General features: G+C 44.3%; 1 protein-coding gene across 21 annotated transcripts in view; it reads left to right on the forward strand.

Moving 5' to 3' along the window:
• LOC100646986 (regulating synaptic membrane exocytosis protein 2) overlaps positions 1-16,459 on the forward strand; it is a 69,488-nt gene that overhangs the window by 28,871 nt on the left and 24,158 nt on the right. For 13 of the 21 annotated variants that reach the window (XM_048409353.1, XM_048409357.1, XM_048409356.1 and 10 more), the window contains 8 exons: positions 1,603-1,816; positions 2,309-2,498; positions 8,924-9,137; positions 9,813-10,076; positions 10,906-10,953; positions 12,687-12,951; positions 13,639-13,890; positions 14,446-14,631. In XM_048409353.1, the coding sequence (XP_048265310.1) occupies positions 1,603-1,816; positions 2,309-2,498; positions 8,924-9,137; positions 9,813-10,076; positions 10,906-10,953; positions 12,687-12,951; positions 13,639-13,890; positions 14,446-14,631 (1,633 nt within the window). Of the gene's footprint in view, positions 1-1,306; positions 1,313-1,602; positions 1,817-2,308; positions 2,499-8,923; positions 9,138-9,812; positions 10,077-10,905; positions 10,954-12,686; positions 12,952-13,638; positions 13,891-14,445; positions 14,632-16,459 lie in introns of those variants that run through there. The other 8 variants (XM_048409364.1, XM_048409372.1, XM_048409371.1 and 5 more) reach the window with 7 other exon arrangements.

The raw sequence follows: 16,459 nt of genomic DNA on the forward strand, positions 1-16,459 counted from the left end.
AAATAAGGCAGTTCGTTTTCCGCTATATATATGAATCGAACGCATACATATATATATATTTACCTATATACATATATAATATATTTTATGTATAATATATATATATATATTATATGTATATCTTTGCGTATGCGTGTGCATGTGTGTGTACGTCATCTGCCGACCGGTCGTGAACGTATCGCGTCAGAATTTTCGGAAGATCTGTACGATTCGATCGATGCGTTTCTTTTTAACTGGAACATCAAGCTATTTCTTTGACAGTTCAATTCGTCATTGGGCTTTTTCGACTAGCCTAACGACGCACGAAAACGAGCGAACGATTTGCCAAGGGACACGTGTGCGCTCACATGGCGTCATGTTTCTTTCAATCATCGGCGATTACTCGAAATTGATTTTTCACGAATCTAACGAAACGGAACGTTCGTCCTCCTTTTTTCTAACTTCAGACTTTAACGAAAAGAATCAACAGAGAAATTTTGCGATAGTTCGTGGCAGATTAAAACTCGCGTGAACGAGAAGAGGATTCTCGAATGTCTCGACGTGGAAGTGCGATCGGTCGGCAGAGCTGTAACAGATTTTATTTGTTCTACTTTGGACGGCTACGAATCGTGCACAGGTATACAAGTATCTTATCGTTTACACCTCACTCACGCCACGTACACAAATCGCCCACCAAAGAATACTCCCGACATTCTCACATTCTGTTGCTTCGATGTTCGTCTCGAAGACCCACGTTCTCTACCCATACATGCGATACTGTGCAACTACGACGAAGATTTTATCTCGTGTGCCCCTATATTATTCCGAAACGTTCCACTCCGTGCCCGTGAATTCTCGCACGCTAGCGTTTCCCTCCGACGATTCAGCCTTTCACGATCGAATCATACGTTCATCGAACGACTGTTTCTCAAGGGAATCAATCAGACATCGTCTACGATTCGCCTGAAGCGTGCGGAATTCTGTCTTTCGATGTCTCACCTAAATATACGTAAGTCCCCAGGCAGGAAACTTTGTGGTCGCTTTATCGAGAAACGGCATCGCTATCATGCACGCACACATACGTACACACACATACAACACACACCCTTGCACACACCGAAGCGTGTACAGCGGCGTTCTGGCGGCCGTGCGGCTCCCGGATGACTTCCGGTCCAACCGAGCACCGTTTTCCTCGCACACTTTTCCCCCGAAAGGGTAAGCCTGCACCTATCTATTGGCTGGTTTTAATTCGACAGGTATACTTAACGAACGCGATACACTAAAATGCACACGTCTTTCCGGAGTGAAAGGAAATTAGGTGGAGAAGGGGAAGGTATAGATGGAATATATGGACATGCGGTTAGCTTTCGCTAGGCCTCTGATTATGAACGACGTGACGGTGTTGTAATAGGACGTGTTAGGACGTAGAATTTTCGTGAGTCTGGCAAACTTACCAAGGATTAAGTAAGGGGTTGGAAGTTAAGGAAACAAAGGGATTGCGAAGTAAACGAGAGATAAATGGGGATAAATGATATGGTAGAGAATAGAGTTAAAGATGTGACGGTTAATCGGATAGCAGAGAAAGAGAGCAGAGGAAACGAAAACGTTTTGGATCTACTGTAGGGAAGGGGTACTACCACCATACGGGAGGTCCGATATCGATGTCCAGCGGTGGACGTAGGCACAACGGACCTCACAACGGGCACCACAACATGGCCGCGATGACCATCGAATATAACGGTCATCATCCACCGCGAGAGCCGCGAAAAGAGGAGAGCACTCTCGTGAGACGGAGCTTCCGAAGGAGTGGCGACGAGTGGCGCTCCGACAGTAGGAGGTGCGTGTGTAAAATTGGCGATCGTGCGTTCGTTTCTCCATAGAAATTTTCTATCTCTCGAGTATCTTATAATTTCGATTCTGTTTTTATTTTTGGCTCGTTTCTTTCGCGCTGTTCGCGTCGGTCGTCCCGGGATTGCCAGTCTCTGGCGATACCTGGATGCAAAATTTCCAACGTGTCTTTTCTTTCATTCTCACGTGTTATTGGATCAAACGATGGATCTTTAATTGTTCAGTAATATAATTATTTCGAGTCACGCGAATTCGCCGTCTCTGGCAAACTCGGGATCAAAGATCGTTACGTAGCGTAGGAGCTCTGTCTCTGAGTTCGAAAGTATTAGACACATGGTAGAGTGCGAAACTGTAAACGGGACACTATACAAACAACACCGTATATATACATCCATGTTAAAGAGAACACTCGCAGACGAACACACAGTTATCACAGACACACACGTTCTCGTATCTCCTGTGTATGTGGCGTGTCCATTAGGTTCACGGAGAGGAGGGGGAAAAAGACAGTGCGATTTCACGGTGGGACCAATGTCGGCGGCCCTCAGGAGGATTGGTCTTGGGAGGCCGATCGGCAAGGTAGCCAAGACAGCGCGACCAAAGACTCCGGAATAGACACCTCTAGCACGTTCACGAGCAGTGAGGACAGCAACAGGGGCGACCTGCCCAAGGTACGGGCCCGTTACTCGACTTTCGCATCGATCGATCACATTCGGCAATATACTTTTGCTTGTCGATCGAACAACACACATATACAGGCTAGAGTTCCATCGGTTTCTCTTGACTCTCGAGTTTCTCTCGAGTACGAAACATGGCCAGGCAGTCGCTTTCGATTAGAAGTATACACTTAGGAAAACGAAAGTAGCCGGTGGATGATCGAGTAAAAGGGGTCTCTGTCGCGCGTGTGCCGACCGTGTCGAGAGAAAAAGAAAAAAAGAAAAAAGAAAAGTAAAAGAAGAAACAATTGACACGCTTACAAATTTTACAAGCTCTACTTTTTTTTCCTGCCGCGTGAATCGCGCCGAACTTGTATGAATGGCGCATAAAAAACCGTCGCGGATCTCTGTCGTCCAAAGTGGAATACGGTTTTTTTAATTCTTCCTCGTTCCTTGCTTCTCACATAGCTTTAGCGAAGAGAGATACATAGAACGATGATTATCTCCGTGGTCTGTTTAGTGCCTGATAATATTTGATTGGTTCATGTACCACTAGTGTAGTAGTTTTAGTAACGTTTCAACTTAACCCTTTCGTTCACGGCCACGCGTTTTAGAGCCCGTCGAATGTTCGATGGCAGATATGATTCTCTTTACGTTTCGTCTTCTTTTCTTTTCTTTTTTTTTTTTTGGATAGTTATTTAGTAGCGTACGGTAGCACCGTAGATGTAATTTGCCTTAGACGCTTTGTTCGTTGATCTCGTTCGCAAGATGGAACGTCAACTCGACCACACATAGAATCGAATGCGTAACGAAGGGGTTAATTAATTCGACGTAAGTCAAATGCCGGGCGAGCCGAAGTTTCAGGGAGGGAAAGATCCCGTCTCCACTCGCGCCTTGACGCGTCTTACTTCAAACATATACAATTTTCTTTTTTTCAATCTCTATATGTTTTTTTCCACTTTCTTTCTTACTTTCTTTCTTTCTTTGTCATTTCATACTACATTAACGTGATACTTCGTATGACGAAGAAACCTCTTTTGCTCGATTCACCCCCAAACTTCGAGCTTGAAGGCTTTCGTGCTTGGATTCGCGTCCTTTTCGTTACGACATTACTTTCCGACGCACCAGTTTCTATATAGTATACATAATACATATTTATGTATATATATCTTATATGTCTTATGTATATAATATATATATATATAAATCGAGTTCATTAACTGAATACTGGTTGCTACTATTGCGTGCAAAGTCCTTCGGACGTCCTTTCGTCGAATGTCTTTCTAGCAATCAGCGACACGTGTCACGGAGCGAGAGTATTTAACGAAACACGTCGGGAATGCAACGTTCCTGGCAAACATAGTTGATCGCACCTGATCGCATGAGTCTTGGATTGATCTCACTACTAACAAGCTCTCGGGCCTCGCCCAAAAAACCTCCCCTGCCGTGATATAGTGACATAGAATATAGGATGCTTTCTTCGCGTACCCCCCATTCTCTCTCTTTCTCTCTCTTTCATCATTTCATTTTTCTTAAACTAGCCACGTATTATATATATATATATATATATTCTTCTCTTGGATCAAACAACGCGACTCAACGGTACGCCAGCAAACCGGATCTCACGTTCTCTCGTCATTTATCGACTTCTCAGCTCATTTATCGATTGCCTTTCTAATCGTTTATTAAAACGCATCTCGATCTCCATCCTCCGGATATTCTAGAGAGACGTTTCTGTCCTAGTTATCGATCGTTTCGCGTTCTTCGCTAGTTTCACAGCGCCGTTCCGACGACTCGTGTGAAACGTCGTCTCGCGATACACCCGACTCTCATCCAAACCCTCACATCGCCACTGTTCATTCACCACACGATACATCCCGCTACGATATATCGCTTCGCGTTATTAAACGAGCAGGGGTTCAGAGGCGAGAGAGCGCGACCACGTTTAATCAAGTTTCCACGGGATCACCGTCGAGCCGTTTCGTTTAACGAATTTTCGAAAACGGAACGTCGATGTTAATTGGAAACTCGTTTCTTTGTCAGCTTGTTTTTCGCGAGAAAAGATTATTCTCTTCGCCGCTGGCCCCTTACAACTTTAAAGCGAAGAATGTTTAAGAAGAGCTTGGATTGCGAATATAATCGCTCCTTTCTTCAGTTTTTCATCTTCATTTGGTAGAATGAAATTGAAACGATAAATTTCTAATGATATACTGCTGGCTGTACGTATTTGAATAGTCTACATTTATTCGAAAATTCTAAATTTTAGTTCATCTGGTATTCCATATTATAAGACACTCATGATGTGAATGATATTGCTATGTTGATACAGTTAATCAGAATTAACTCAATATAACCAGAGTAAATAAATACACGTAATCATGTTTCTGTATCGATAAAAGCAAATGCTGATACTGTTGAAAACACTCGTATTCGGTAATTGCAAAGACAAAAATTCGGTCTGGTTTGATAATCCTAATCTCAAGTATCAGCACGTTCCCTAATACTGATAATAGCGACCAGCAGCGTAGAATATAACACGATATAAAATCGTCTAATCCATTAATATTTATCGTTCTCTTATTAAACTCTCAATCAATCGTAAAATGAAGCAAGTTCTACTCTACCATTTCAAGATTAACCGAAGATAAGCGCTGTTTAAAAAATATCGAAGTAATAAAAAGGCTAGAGTCATTGCGTGAAAAGTCGAGCAAACAGGGCCGACATCATCGTTCGTCATCGTCGTTCCGGACGGATGGCTTACAGCATTCAAACGCTGGTTTTCCGATAGCCTCCTTGCTGGACGTATTTGTCAATTTGCCGGCGTCGGGACGGCCGATGGGCAACCACGGTTCGATTATCCGTTATTGTTATTACACGATCCCGTAAATCGGCTTCGAATTTCGATTCGCGCGCGGCCATTCTTTCGAATCTTTCCCACACTCCGTCTCGGATGTCTCTCGTTTGAATTCGTTCGAACGGAACCGACCGCTTATAAGCCATAGAACACCGCGACGGTTTGCATCGGTTTGCCCGATTAATCGTTCGTTCCCGGATAGAAAGCTTCGGCGAACTTGTGAATTAAGGACGATCGTGAGATTCGAATCTCTCCCCGGTGGGTAAAACGATAGACGAGACGTCTCCAATGCTTTCAGTTTAAACGGCACTTCGAAAGAGAAAGACTAATCGACCGTAAGTATTTGGGTACTAGGAAACTCTAATAAATTTTACTTTATTTAGTATTTTAACCTTGCTGGCTTTTTTATTAAACATTTGCCCGACATATTTAAATATACTAATTTCCAATACGAATAAACTATTTCAAAATATGAAGAGGAAATATTCAGCGATATATAAAAGCGAAGCGAGGCGTCAGGAGGAGGGTAGAGTTAAATCATAATACAGATATAGATATAATAAAGTAATTAAATTATGATATATAATATAGATTTACAATAAAGCGACTAGAAGATAAAGATACAGTAGAAAGCGTTGAATTTTTGTTAAACAAATACTTACGGTAGGTGTCTTAATACTTGCGGCAACGTACATTGGATTTATAGACGGAAAGTATTTCACAAGACGACTTTACGACAGAGAATTTTCCTCCCGATGAAATAAAGCAGGAAATCTTGTATCGATTTTTAGCACACGTGTAGCAATGGCGGAGTGGGGGGTATGTTTCAAAGTTTCTCCTCGGTGAAATGAGGGAAATTATAGCTTCTTAAAGCCCGTCCGGAACACCCTGTACGAGCCGCAATAAAAACGACAATTCAGTGCTCGCCAAGAGGTCGAGGTAATTCTTGAAAAATTCTCGGTGCCGCAACGAGAACGAGGGAATTGCGGCTGTGTCACGGTGCCGGCGTGACCGAGTTCCCGAGGCCCCTTTTTCGACGGCGAAAATATCACTCGATCGTTCTCCTTTAGTTTCTACAATTATCCTGCGTCTTGATCTCGTAAGAGATCTTTGTCTCGAACGGGAACGAACGATTATCCTCGCGGCCAGTTTCGAATCGCGTGCATCTTCAGGCAAGTCGATATAATCACCAGTTTACGGATCATCGTTCGATAAATAGAAGAAGACAGGAAACTGTAGGGGATGGAAAGGCCGTGCTCCAATTATGCGAAGCAAATAAGCAAGATTAAATTCGGTCCGATTAAACGAACGGCAATCGAGCAATTTATCCATCAGCGATGAATCTCGTGTACTTCTTCCGTCGAATCAAGATCGACCTTCTTCCGGGATTGGACCATTGTCCATTCAAGTCGACGATTCTTCTTTAAAAATCGTTTATGATCAGAAACCCACGATTAGTTGATAAACGTATACGATGATCAGAATGTCTAGAAATTTCATCATGATCGAAAATAACCATCGTACGAAATTAAATTGTGTATTCCGTAGTTGACACGCGTGGATTCTGTTATTGAACGAACTCCATTCGAGCGGATAATGTTGATGAAACAATATTTGTGAGAGTTTCACGAGATAATCGTTTGCCATTCTGCCGATATCCCGGCTACGTTGAATCAAAGTTACGTACGTTCATGCTACTTTGCTTTATAAATATCGATATATCTTCGTAATCCTGGTCATAACCTTTCGTATGATTTTCTTGGAAATAATAGTTTGGGAAGTTAAGATCTGTTAGGAACGTGACGACTGTCAATTCGTGGAAGAATAGGGGATTTCACGAGTCGGTACCGTTCCAAAACGTCCAATTAAAATGGCCGAAAGGATGGCTGGTTGTTGAGAGAGGCGTACCTGTTTCATAATTAATCGAATTGGAGCACGGCCAAAGGATATCCGAAGCAGTTGTGAGTCTCGACGACCTCGTTACGTCTCGTCGATCAGTTTCGCGGTGTCTTTTGATAAATCCGCGACTTCTCGGCGTCCCGGAAACGAAACACGGATGTAATTGGCTGCGCCCGTGCAGTACCAGCGATGAAACGAAAACTAGTTCTCGGCGTTAGTTTCTAAGTTGCGCGTATTTTAAATAAAGGCAGAGAAAAGCAAAATGGAAGGGAAAAAATCATGGATTGAAACTCACATTTCATAATGGGAGAACGAACATATTTTAAGCGACCTCTTTCGGGTTTAAAAAGAGTTCTTAACGGAACTTCCGAACGCGCGTTTAACTCCGTTAATGAAATATTTAATTACAACTATTCCATCCGACTCTGTGCCGTGAAATGAAAAGTGGAAAGAAAAGCCCGTGTCGAGTGCATAATCCAAAGTTCCTTAGATCCTTTAATTAGGGCAAACAAAGAGAAAAAAAAACGAAAGAAATAACAAGGAGGAATAAAAGATAAACGTGACACGGTTCAGGCAGCCAATTATATCGGGGTTAAGCAAAGTATCGTAACAAACGAAAGCTGAGAGATACGATTGAAATTGGGATTTAATATAGAACCAATCGTCTCCTGTACGAATGATACTTTACGATATTTGTCTGCGAAATCAAAGTGCCACGACTCACTCACGATCGACACGATCAACTGGAAACCGAAAGGAGGCGACCCCTCTCCCTAAAGTAGATCCACCAGATGAGTCGAGTCGCTCTTCGACAGAGAAACCTCAACTTCAACGGTGTTTTTTTTTCTTTTACGAAATGCAATCACGTCGCTGTCGCATGCCAGGAACCTTGAGTACCTCGAACATCGGACGTTCGAAGGGACTGATTGTCGCTTTTCTGCTCGTATGCCTGTTGATAAAGCATGTTGCAAAGCATGAACATAGTAACTATTCATACTGTATAGATGTACGATCATTAGATGTATGATAGTGTGCTTTCTCCTTTTGTCGAGCTTGATCGTTTTACCATTCGCTCTTAAACATGTAGATTCACTTCACATACGAACACGTTTTTGTAAATCTGGAGAATACTCGAATGAAATATTTCGATCGTTAAACATTTACGGAATTTGTGTAACACACCCATGTATATTACAATTGAATCGATAACAAGATTCGAGTATCCTCTGTGTCGCGCGCATCGCATCGCCCACGAAGGCTACCATCATTCTCTTCAGCTTCTCTTTCATCAGAATGCCCTGCGACAGAAATATCCTGCGACTGATGACGCGATCGATACCGAGTTCCTTTGGTGGCTTGATTAAAGCTATACAATCCGGCAGGCGCAGGATATTCTTCCAGGAAGGTCAGCTTGAATCCATCAACGTCACAGTCCGTTTCACGAATTACTTTCATAGCGATCAGTCGAGTCACGCCAGGAATTTGGAAACCAATGCACGATATTACCAGACACGAATCCTCCGGAGATTCCGTTTCGCATCGCATTTGGTTTGCAAGTTCTTCAGCGTGAGAAGACACGCGTTCCTTCCACCCACCCTCTTCTCATCTCACGCGAATCCGCGACAGAAGTCTGACAATGAAAAGCAAAGAAAAAAACCAAAGAAAAACCGTTCTCCGCGCTTCGTAGCATCCGTTATCCTGGCAAGTGAGCAGAGACGGTCAGAAGATTATTGGCCACATGGTGTTGCGAAAGCAGCCCGGAAGCGGCTCCGGAAGCAGTAGTAGCATACTGGGGCTGAAAGTGGTCGGCGGCAAACTGTTGGAGGATGGCTCTATGGGCGCCGTCATCGAGAAGGTCAAGAAGGGTAGCACGGCTGACATAGAAGGTCAACTGAGACCCGGTAAGAACGATAAATTTAACCTCGGTGCCCTAGAATCCTGTGCCTCCAAAAGCTTTCCTCCTTCCTAGCTTCGACTAACTGTTTCACCGACTCTGTGATTCGTAGAGTATTTCAGAGAAAAACAAAGCGATTCTATATGCATTTTCTGAAAAGAGCTTTGGCACTGTTATTTAATATGTTATTTTGAGCGATATTTCGAACCAAAAGCTTATAGAGAACAATTTCATTTTTCAGTTATACGTTCATTATATCATATTCATTTACTTCGCAAACTCTAAATTACTGGTAGTACAAATATAGCGAGAAATGACCATCCTTATCCATAATATGCGAACTATCTCCAGTTCAGGCGGAATTTATCGACGATTAAATAAGTTACGTAAACGCGAAGTGCTTTAATGTCTCCTCAAACCAAAAGAGCCTTCGTCGGTTCGATCCAACTCGCCACAAACGCAGTTTCATCACCTGAAGCTAGAATCACCGTGTCAGGACTTTTCCTCCACAAAAGCTCCAGATACCATCCCCTTGCATACCCCGATCTATTGGGAAACCTCGGTAGCATTTCTAGCGAGGGGCTCACTGTCCGAAGTAAATAAATCCCCCGTTGTCATCCCCCTCCATCCGGTCCCGGAGGCGATCCAATAGGAGAACAGACCGGACGTTCAACGATTTCAGGTGACGAGGTGATCAAGTGGAACGGCAGGTCCCTCCAGGGCAAAAGCTTCCGTGAAGTTTACGACATCATCGCCGAGTCGAGACAGGAGCCTCAAGTGGAGCTGGTAGTTTCGCGGAATCTATCGTCGACGACGGGTCCGGTGACGATGCCTGCGGGACTGACACCCACAGCGCCGATGCCGTCAAGGAAGATCGTCGCGCATATCCCATGGAGACAAAAGCACCCGGAGACGATATCCGGGCCACAGCAACCGCATCACAAAGGTGACTATGTGCTTCAAGCTTCGTTCGTTCCCTTCCTTCTTCTTCTTCTTCGTCTATTTCTTCTTCGACTGTGTTTCTTTTCTTTCCTCCTACCTCGTTGGACACACGCTCTCAGGATCTGTTCTCAGGCCGTTCTCTTTTCTTCTTTGCCTCCCTTCTTGTCTGGCCCGAATACATATACATGTCTCGTAGAGTATACTGTATACACACACGGTCGCTGACAGATGTTTTTAAAAAGCAAAAAAAAAATGATGATAGCATTTAAAACGCCCCCGGAGCATAACGCGCGTTTAGACGACAAGGTAGAGAAGGTAGACAGTGTATCAAGGAGTAGCTGAGACAGCTACTCGATAGATCACACTTAGGATGTGTTATGGGAGTTTGCGAACGAGTAGTGGTTTGAGAGAGAGAACTTGTACCTCGTTCCACGACGAGTACTCGGTCTCCCGTTATTGTACGAGGTGCTTGTTGAACGATAAAAGATATCAATTTATCGACAATGATCATTATCATTGAATCAATGACGCACACGATGTATAGTTTTACGATGTTGGAATATTAATAAAGTCGGAGAAATGGTAGATTCGTTACGTAGATCGTTCAGCAAGTCCTTTAGTAGTATATTGTGTAGTATAGAGAGTTCTAGAGCTAACTTAGCAAGAGACAATTTGCCGTATTTCTCCAGATCGTTGAAATTTTAAGAGAATTTGCTAAAATCGATAAAGCAATCGGTACGAGAGCATACAAAAAAATATCGGGCCCCTACCTAAGTCATACCATAGACATAAGTACAGTTAAGCGTATTAAAAACGACGCTATATTGTCACAGATTATATGATTTTTCGTATTCCAGGTCTTAAGAAATGTATTCTATGGGGTAGGCCTCAAAATTTCTTAAATTTCTCGATCCCAAATAATCGGTGTCTTCCCCCTTATCCATGTTTGTGGTTCTGTATTTTACTCCCTTTGAATCTTTCTGTTCCTTTCTTTCTTGATTCGATAATCTTAGGAAGATTCACTGGGAAATGGTAAAACGAAAGAGTTTTACCATTCTCACCGTAAAGTAGAACAAAAAAAGCAACGATTATCGAGTGCACCGGTATCGAGATCGATGCTTAACGAGAACCATTACGACTGTTATATCGCTTTCTGTATACCATCGATGTTATCGTAGAACGTAGAGAGTAGTGCCAATGCACCCCCTGCTAACACCGCCGTTTTTACGATACATAGTTTTATGGGAGCAACAACTTGAAACAAGTGAATCTTTTGTGTCTTTTTTTTCTTTTTTTGTATCTCTACCCCTCGTTGACCACGAAGGACCATACATTTAAATCCTTTTGTATATAATGCGCCATTCTACGATTTACCCATTTTATAGACTCTTCGAAAAGCTGCACCGTTTTACGATACGCGATTTACGATGCAAAAGGTTTATAGAAATGAAGAAAGAAACGTAGGCATTAACGTTTCGCTTGTGTGACGATATCAATCATCGTGTTTCCGAGGTGAATAACACGATTATTAAATTAATGCGTTTTAATCATTCTTTGTCTGTGTAATGTAAAAACGATTGTTTGAATAATTGTTATTGTGAAGCAGTGTTATTTTATAAACTGACGATAGCTAGACGTCTTCAGGAAGAGAACGTACGGAAGAGAACGCAACACTGCCGACGTGTATGCACTTTCCATGCTGCATCGCGGGGCTGCGTATAAACGCATCCGCGAACCATTTTACTGCATCTACCGCTAAACCGCCGGCTGCGTTCGATGCATCTACACAAGGATGCATTATTTTCACTATCGGCAGCTCGAGAGAGTATCCTGCACGTGAATTGTGATATCTCCCGAGGAATGGATGTATCTGCCCGCAAATTGCATTACACCCTGCTGATGGAAGGGAAGTTACGGGTTTTCGGCGAATCTTACAGTGATTCGATGGTTAACGCGGTTGCAACCATTCTAAACGTAACCCCCCGGAGTAATCTGTGAATTTCTACGGAATTAAATTTCCCAACTCACACGATGCGACCACCAGACGATGTATGCACGCACGAACTACCGTCGAATCTCTGTAACCCAGTATAATCTACCCGTTTCCCCTAACCAAGAATAATCCAAATTCGTGGTCGTAAAACGTTTTCCATAGTATAACAATTTATCGAACATCTCGCCGTAAGTTCCTCGAATTTCTTGCATTTGCTCGAAACTCGAACGTCACTCAATATTTCCCGGCTACCTCCGCCTATATTCCAAGATTCGGTGTCCTAGTAAAAGATCGTCGAACCCACGTCCCCGTTTGCCCCAACATTTTACGAGTTCGTTCGCGAATTTTGCGTATACCTTTCGTACACCGCGATACGAAGCATCTAACTAGCTGCACACGATGCCATCTTCCCTCCTTTTTCTCTTTTTTCTAGCCATTCGCGAATGCTCGTATCACGATACGATATATACCTACACTGTTTTATATATGTATATATATATCATATATTACATAAATAGACCCCTTTAAACACACCACGTAGCCCAAATTCCACCGTTCGAAGTTCTACCAGGTGTACGAAGAAGATCTAAAGTCTAGCCGGCACTGAACAATCACTTGCAGAGTTATACGACGCGAGGCGCGAGAAACCTTCGGTTTTAGTGACCTCGCCGGGCTCGCCGGATCTTCACGCTCAAGGACGCGCCAGACACCTCCGACATACTTCCGGCAATGCGAACGTCGGAGGTAATCTTCAGGTGAAGCTGAGCTTCGATTCCGTGGCGCTACGGTTGATCGTCACGTTGATCTGTGCGGCTGGGCTCACGCCCAGGAGCAACGGCCAACCCAGAAATCCCTACGCCAAGATCTTCCTGCTTCCGGACAAGAGGTGAGTGAGCTCGATTGGCCCAGAAACTAAGTACGCCTCTATGTGTGCTGTATTTTGTCTTGCACCGACTTGTTTCTTCTTAAATAATTCTATTCCTCCTATCTTACGTTACGAACGAGCAATATTTTATAAGAAAAAACGTTATGTTCCGGCGCTGGAACGAGTTTCTTCGTTTTCTCCGAGAGATTCTCGATGGAGAACGTGCTTCGTTTTTCTCGTCGAATGTCGATAAACGGACGGTGTATAGATTTTTATGGGCCACGAGCGTGCGTTTCAAATCGCCGACGGAAATTTCCATCCTTTTCGTAGAGTAGAATGCAAAAAGAATCGAGCGCACGATGCTCGATGGCGCCGGACAAAGATTTCGCGAGGGCGTTTATGCACGTCGGGGACAACAGTGCGATCATGTCGAAGTCGAAACTGTCCTGCTTTCAAGATAAATCATTTCCTAAAGAAGCGTTCGCGAGCCAAAAGATAGCCGTTGAACTTGGCCGGGCTGCCAAACGGTCTCGCAGCTACACCAGAGTTCCCCAACCACTGTTTCGCTTCCCTCCCTCGAAATGGCGTTGTCTTGTTAATGCTCGACATCGATCGTCTGGTATCGTCCCATTTGCGCGTCGATTCTACGAACGTATCAAGGACGTGTTCTATCATTCACCCTTCTGTCTTATTCGTGTCCCGATGCAGCGAAAAGTCGAAGAGACGAACGAAGACGTTGGCAAACACGAACGATCCAAAGTGGAACCAAACGTTTATCTACGACGGAATCAGGAGGCCTGAGCTGAGGAAAAGGGCGTTGGAAGTAACCGTGTGGGACTACGGGAAGTACGACACGAACGATTTTCTCGGCGAAGCGATACTGGAACTGGCAACAGCTCATCTCGACGAGGAGCCTGAGTGGCATCCGCTGACCGGCCACGGGGAACACCGTCATATTGGGTATGTGAATCAGCTCGGTAGACCTTAGGATGTTTCACTTCTTCATGCCTCTGAGATGAGACGCAATCGCTACAACGCATTCGTTCGCTTGTTGCAATGAGAGACTAGGAGAGATATCTTAGAGATTGGTGACTGACGAATACTCTTTGCGCTTCTTAGTCGCTGAATGCAAACAAAAAGTAAACCGAATCTTTTAGAAAGCTTGTGAGAAGGGCTAGGCCTCTGTAGGCGTGCAGCTATTTTTTCCGAGTATTTAGGCTGAGGGAGAAGGAATCCGTCGACGGTCACGTGCGTTAACCCTTTTCTATATCATGCACGATCGCGGTGTATATACGGGTAACGTTTAATTCCCGTAGAATCAACGGAAAGATGATAAAGAAAAAGAAAAAAGAAAAAAAAAACGAATGAAAAGACGTTGAATAATACGATGCAGCGAAAAGAGCAAGTATTTTCCGAATGACGTCGCGTCGTTCAGCGAATCCGTTCGGCTGATTCTTTTTCACCTAGCGCTAGCGAGAAGAGCGTAGCGTGAGATCTAAATTTCGCGTTGCACAGATACTATCAGGAGCCCGATGACATGGTGATAACTCCGGTGGACTGCCATCTCAGTCCACCGTCGACGACGTCGCGGCTGAGCGACTCTGACACTTCCGAATGCGATATCACGGACTGCGACGTCTCCAGGGAGCAAAGGAGAACAGCTGACGGTGCCAGTATAAGCAGTATCGGCAGTTCCTCCAGGTAAGAGCATCCTTCGAAAATCTCTCTACGTCGCGTCCCGAGAACTCTTCCACCAAACCGCCCCGAAACGATATACAATATAATATAAAAACGGGGGAGAGAGAAGAGCCCGTGCTATTTTCACGGCCGACGCGGCGCAAAAACCTTCTTCCACGACCGCACACCGGCCGGGATAACCGAGAACAGGGACCCGAGTCGAAAGTTGAAAACGTTTTGTAACGAGAAATAATCGTCAACGTCGTCTATCCATCGTCGATCCATCGTGGGAGTATACGCGGATCCACGTAAACACCGTCGATAGTAAGATGCAGATAGAATTAACGCTATGAGCAAGAAGTTTGAGACCGCCTCCTTCTCGTTTTCCCTTCTTTTTGTTTTCCCTAAAGACAGTACGCGTTTAGTTGCATTTACGCGTAGATATTGTTCTTTTATTTGCATGTAGACACATAGTGCGCTTTGGTAATCGTTTTCTCTTTTTTTTGTAGCACCCTCGGTTCGTCAGTCCAGTGTATTTATTTAAGAAGAAACATTTTAAAAGTGAGCCAATTCTTTTTCAGCGAGATGTTAACTTCTATATCAACGGTATTTCCTTTCTTTCGTTAAAGAAAGGAAAGGAAAGAAAAATATATAGATGGTTCGAGCTACGCAAGAAATGACGAAAACGTGAACGATTCATGGGGTGGTTTCAAACTCGTGTTCGATAGTGTGTCTCGCGTGTGGCCGCGAGCTGAAGAGGAGACCACGAGATTAACGCGCGTCGGTTCCCGTTAATCGATCCACGGACCATCTTGAACGGGCGACGAAGAATTTGTCGAGAAGCGGAGAGAGAGAGAGAGAGAGAGGGCTGTGTCGTGCAAGGTCCCACGTGGCTGAACCAGTGCAATTCATCAGGAATTAATGATACTTAACGGGAGTAGCGTGCCGATGTCCTTGGCCAACAGAAATCGCGTTACTAATCTGTTCGAGAGTTCCTATTCCCGGCTTAAGATCTCGTTTACAGGTCCCGTAACCGACACCGTAACTGTCGGCGTAATGGTTATATTCCCTCGGTAGCGTGCGACTTGGTCTTAATCGTCAATAAGACGAGCCGACGCCGCTACTCGAGATTAGCCGCAATTCGAACGTTCCTTCCATGCATCGTTGCTCTTCCTTGCATGGTTGCACCTTTTCCGGTTCATTGAGGAGATACACGGGTCAGGCGTGCGTGAGGGATGGTCCAGGATCGATCGTGCGCAATTCCTGTTATTTCGGACGATATCGTGTTTACACGCTGATAAATATTCCATCGATTATTGATATATCGATTCTTCGTTATTTCAATCAAATTCTGTAATTTCTCCAAAGTTCTACTTTTGGAAAACTTGTGCATGAACTATACTCGTGTTAGAGGGTGTGAATAACGGAGTCTTAAGAGGAGCAGGGTGTTTACGCGACTTAGTTGCTCCAAGTCGACGGAGGCCGATCTCACCAGGTGAATCTCCGGATGATTGAAAGAGGAGCATTTTTATCTGTTGTGCTCGCGGAAGGCGGCGTCGCCGTGACGTAAAGGCGACGACCACAACGACGAAAGGGAGACAGAGACAGAGACAACACGGCGGGGGTGAGAGGTGTGTGAATAAAGGTGTAGGTGGGAGGGGGAGGGTTGTGGGAACGAGAAAGAGAATTAGAGAAAGGGAGAGGAGAGAGGCCGTGAGCCAAGTTATAAAACTGGGCAACAAGCCAATTGACATGCCAGTTGGCCTGCAACCACCGCTGGCTGCGGAAGCCAGCCCCAGAGCCTCGTATCCATATTAATATTCCAACGATGACGTCCGATCGTTATTTGTGA

This window comes from Bombus terrestris, chromosome 10 (assembly GCF_910591885.1).
Source record: "Bombus terrestris chromosome 10, iyBomTerr1.2, whole genome shotgun sequence".
Classification (NCBI taxonomy): Eukaryota; Metazoa; Arthropoda; class Insecta; order Hymenoptera; family Apidae; genus Bombus; species Bombus terrestris.